The sequence below is a fragment of the Cibotium barometz genome, chromosome 18 (assembly GCF_041138505.1).
Source record: "Cibotium barometz isolate CiBa-2024 chromosome 18, ASM4113850v1, whole genome shotgun sequence".
NCBI lineage: Eukaryota > Viridiplantae > Streptophyta > Polypodiopsida > Cyatheales > Cibotiaceae > Cibotium > Cibotium barometz.
The window spans coordinates 27,252,477-27,256,801 of record NC_141063.1 but is presented as its reverse complement, the minus strand read 5'-3'; the positions used below and the strand labels follow the sequence as shown (position 1 = coordinate 27,256,801).

Below are 4,325 nucleotides of genomic sequence, written 5' to 3'. Positions count from 1 at the left end.
AGCTACACACACACACAAAAATAGGGTCAATGTGAGGAGCACATTGTAGATTTAAAAATAGGATGAGCTTAAGCTACTCTTGGCTACTAATGTAGTAACATATAATAACAAAGTTTTGATTTAGGATGAGGTATTCGAAGCCTCGTGTGTGTGAAATAGCCCTTAGATGTCTTAGTGTGTTGTGTGTGAACAACCTCTCATAGTCGTTTTATGTGTGAGTGATGTCATATGCTTAGCCATGTGTGATTGCCCCAATGTATGTGATGCGTCAAAGATAAAGTTTTTAAGCCTATAGAAGGCAATGTACTCTTTGAAGCTCATATAACATCATCAATAGAAGATATTATTGAGCCATGCTGTAACTCTCTCTCTCTCTCTCTCCATGTGTATCTCTGCACTACCACACAACATGGATATCTTTCATCCTCCAAAGCAACTTTCCCTTAACCTACCCTACATGGTATCAAAGCTAGGCTTTTAAATTGCTACCGCTACAGAAGCTTGTAAATGCATCTCCACAGAAGACACCTAATCAAGCACCTCCCGAGGAAGCACCTGCCATTAATGAGAATCCTCCTCTAGAAGCCCCAATTAAAACCTGTCATTGAGAACACCCCGAGAAATTCCTTTACAGAAGTTGCAAAAAAAAACATCCACTAGTGCATCTGCTCATATGGATGAATGAATCATAAAAGTAGACAACACTCCTTAGTACTGTTGAGTCAAACCTGTATCCACAAGTAACTCCTCAGCACCCTATGCTCGGACCAATATCCACCAACTCCACGGAAATATCCATGTGCTACACCCAACCAGAATCTCTGGGTAATGTCAAAGGAGGCGAATCCGAGACACAAGAAAAACAGAGGAGGAGCTTTCCCATCGGAAACATGCCACATGCCCAAGACATGCAACGGCACTTCCAAACAAAACTTGGGAGAAAAACTCCTCCGCACATCCACCCAAGTCCACCAGCACACTTACATAATTACTCCTCCGTACATCCACCCAAGTCCACCATGGACTTTTTGCAATGCACTCGGGCATTGAAGAAATTGACAGCAGTGAAACCAAAGATCCTTCACCCAGCTCTTTAAGGCTCCGAAGACTCGTGTTAGTCCCCTGACTGAAAACTTCTTCCTTCCGTCGCCACAGCCTCGGGAAACCACTGGCCAGAAATACCCAGCTTTTCCGTGCACTCAGCACAGTTGGGCACATGGTTTGTTCGATTAGTAAAGTCAATCGATGGAAATCGTCCCCATTTACCATGGCATGATGCTGCAAATAATCCTGACCCACCATAACAAAGCAGCACCGTGAAAGTTGTCGGGATAAGACGACGATTATTACATCTGAACTGCCCGCAGTTGAAAGATTGACAGGCATCTCCTTGACCCAATTTGTAACTGCCTCAACATCCATCTTTCCATTGAACTTGGGGGCCCACTCCTCATGTTGCATGTGAGAGGAGGTTGGGATCCCTACAGACCCTCCGTGACATATAAGTGATGAAACAGGAGAGAAGGAACATGGTAAGGAGGGATCCCACGATGAAGACCGTCCACGGAATACATCCGAATCACCCATCCGAATGACGACTCCCATGCTGGGGCTCATGCCAGCCCGAGCATTCCCAAAACCACCAAAAGCAACCTTCCAAATGTTGCTCACCATGCTTAGGCTGGTCCACCTCTTGCTTGTGGTGGCCTTTCTGCTTGGATTGGCGGGCAACAATGGATGCAGAGTTCGAGCTCCGTGGGTCCAAATTTCCCGCCCCGCAAGGCACCAACCTCTTGACGGAAAGCCAACATCTGCTCGACTTGCGTGCGGGCCTTAACAGCCATCTACTCTGTCAACATATGGGTCAAGGGGCAACCATCATCTGATCCTTCACACCTGTAAAGAGAAACAAATGGTACCGAGTAGTAAAAGAGACTTTCCCCAAACCCTTACATGTTCCCTTGGTTCCACCCTAGTCATGCAGGCAACATACATGGGATGCTGCAAAATAAATGTTCACAAGAACCTTGGGACAAACTAACACAAAATCGAACTTTCTTCAAACCCAGATGTGCTCTCTTGACTCTACGGGCTGCTTCCCTAGCCAAACAATCAACACACACAGATGGAATGGCGGGAACTTGCTAGGGTTTAAGCAATTGTAGACCAACAGAGTCTAAAGAGAGAATGGCAATGGAAGACTTACGCAAACACACACACACACACACAAGTATCTCCTCCAATATGGTGGCAAGCCAAGCTCAAGTTTACCACACACACACACACACAAGTATCTCCTCCAATATGGTGTCAAGCCAAGCTCAAGTTTACAACAAACAATTTCGACGAGTGTATGGGAAAAAAATGATCAACAAACAGAGAGATGCCCCATGCTCATGTCCTTTGATTCCCTCGCAATTTCGCCTTCAGCTGCAGGCTTGGCCCTTGCTCTGACTGCTGCTTCACTGTTGCGTCCCCCCATATGACAGTGTGTGCCATCCACCTCCTGATATTGAGAAGCTTCAAATGAGGGGAGAGATCTCACAGCCAATGAAGTGTGGGGCTAACTAGCTGAATCTGCCATGTGTGGTTGTGGTGGAAACCGATGATCCAAAGCCTCCTCCTTTATCCTGTAAAAAGGAGAGCAAGAGAGGAATGTCAGGAAGCAAAATCAAGAGCAGCAATGGTTCAGAACAAACATGTGGGTGAGGTCCATGGAGTCCCCTGCGCAGTCCAGTGCTGCTAGCCGAGGTGGCTGTCCGTAACTGGCAGCAGGTAGGAAGTGTAAGATCACAGAACTCTGGACTAGAAAGGCAGAGGCTATTCATTCATGTCAAGTGCACACTGGCTCCTCCTGCTGACAGATCCCATGACGGATGCGTAATCCAACATTGCTGGGGCTCATGTCGCCTTTTGCCTCAACAACAGCAGCAGCATGGTTCAGAACAAACATGTGGATGAGGTCCATGTGTGGTTGTGGTGGAAACCGATGATCCAAAGCCTCCTCCTTTATCCTGTAAAAAGGAGAGCAAGAGAGGAATGTCAGGAAGAGAGAACACAAAATCAAGAGCAGCAATGGTTCAGAACAAACATGTGGATGAGGTCCATGGAGTCCCCTGCGCAGTCCAGTGCTGCTAGCCGAGGTGGCTGTCCGTAACTGGCAGCAGGTAGGAAGTGTAAGATCACAGAACTCTAGACTAGAAAGGCAGAGGCTATTCATTCATGTCAAGTGCACACTGGCTCCTCCTGCTGACAGATCCCATGACGGATGGCTGGGGCTCATGTCGCCTTTTGCCTCAACAACAGCAGCTGCAGCATGGAAAGGGTGGGATCTGTCTCCTTCTCCGTCGTAGGGCTGGTCTGTCTCCTTCTCCGTCGTAGGGTATGCGAACACAGCCGGTAGCCCAAATGAAATCAGAGCCCCGGCATGGCCTGCGGCACTGCTGCGCGGTTTCATGGTTTGGAGTTTTGTTTTGGGTGGGGGCCGCGCGAACGCGAGCCCCCGCTACCACAAATTATGACGTGCACTCTCCCCGTTGGGGAGATGCTAGGGTGCAGCCCGTCCGGGAGTGCAATGGAGAGGCCAACCCTAGGCCATCGGCCATCCTGATCACCGATCGACCCCGCCCAGGTAAGTATACCTTCCAGCCGCGCGTGGACGCTGTTTAGTAGGCGCCTCTCGACCAGCCACGCCAACCTATTATGGGACCTTTCCCACGACACGCGCAGCACTAAGCGTCTGGACCACCCTCAAAAAGAGTCGAGGCTTGGAATAAGCTAAGCTCTCTCTACTACAAGTATCTTGTGGACATGCATGGGGGAAAAGACACACATCACACTTCCATACTCTACTACTACATGGTGTAGGCAATCACCTGTACTGCTGTTATATGAGCCTCAAAGAGGACACTGCCTTTTATAGGCTTATCTTCTTTCACACATCACGTACCCTCCCTGGGGCAGTGACACAAGGCCACATCACCGCTTATCACACTCACACATAAAAACGGCCTCGCGTCCACAGTCATCAATTTTTTCTTCATCATCGCGGCCATCAACCCCTACACAACACGAGAGAACGCATGCAGCATCATGTTCATCACGTGTGGTGCCTATGCGCACGGCCTCGTGGAAGCTACGAAGCAGTGCAGGCCAAAGTCATCATCTTTATTTGCAATATCACCCACTATCTTTAGACATCTTCATCTTCATCTTCAATATCACCCATTGTTTCTAGACATCTTCATCTTCAATATCACCCACCGTCTCCAGATAAAAACTCTTGTAGCCTACATGTAGTCATTAGATTTTTCTTCATCATCATG

General features: G+C 48.2%; 1 protein-coding gene and 1 non-coding gene across 3 annotated transcripts; both read right to left on the bottom strand.

The window, feature by feature from the left end:
• Positions 1-579: 579 nt before the first annotated feature.
• On the bottom strand, positions 580-3,855 carry LOC147629143 (uncharacterized). Of its 2 annotated transcripts, XM_086812402.1 has the most exons (3): positions 3,092-3,855; positions 2,700-3,014; positions 580-2,630 (listed from the first exon to the last, which is right to left on the bottom strand). In XM_086812402.1, the coding sequence occupies exon 3, from the start codon at positions 1,672-1,674 to the stop codon at positions 832-834; it is 843 nt and encodes a 280-aa protein (XP_086668528.1). In that variant the 5' UTR covers positions 1,675-2,630; positions 2,700-3,014; positions 3,092-3,855; the 3' UTR covers positions 580-831. The 2 variants fall into 2 exon arrangements, with proteins under 2 accessions (XP_086668528.1, XP_086668527.1); XM_086812401.1 differs by having other exon boundaries at positions 2,700-3,855.
• Positions 3,478-3,639, bottom strand: LOC147629144 (U1 spliceosomal RNA). Its single transcript, XR_015268030.1, has one exon. It is a non-coding gene; the product is annotated as a U1 spliceosomal RNA (small nuclear RNA).
• Positions 3,856-4,325: the final 470 nt, after the last annotated feature.

Coding starts and splice junctions, on each gene's coding strand:
- LOC147629143 (XM_086812401.1), bottom strand. CDS start 1,674: ATGGTGAGCAACATTTGGAAGGTTGCTTTTGGTGGTTTTGGGAATGCT.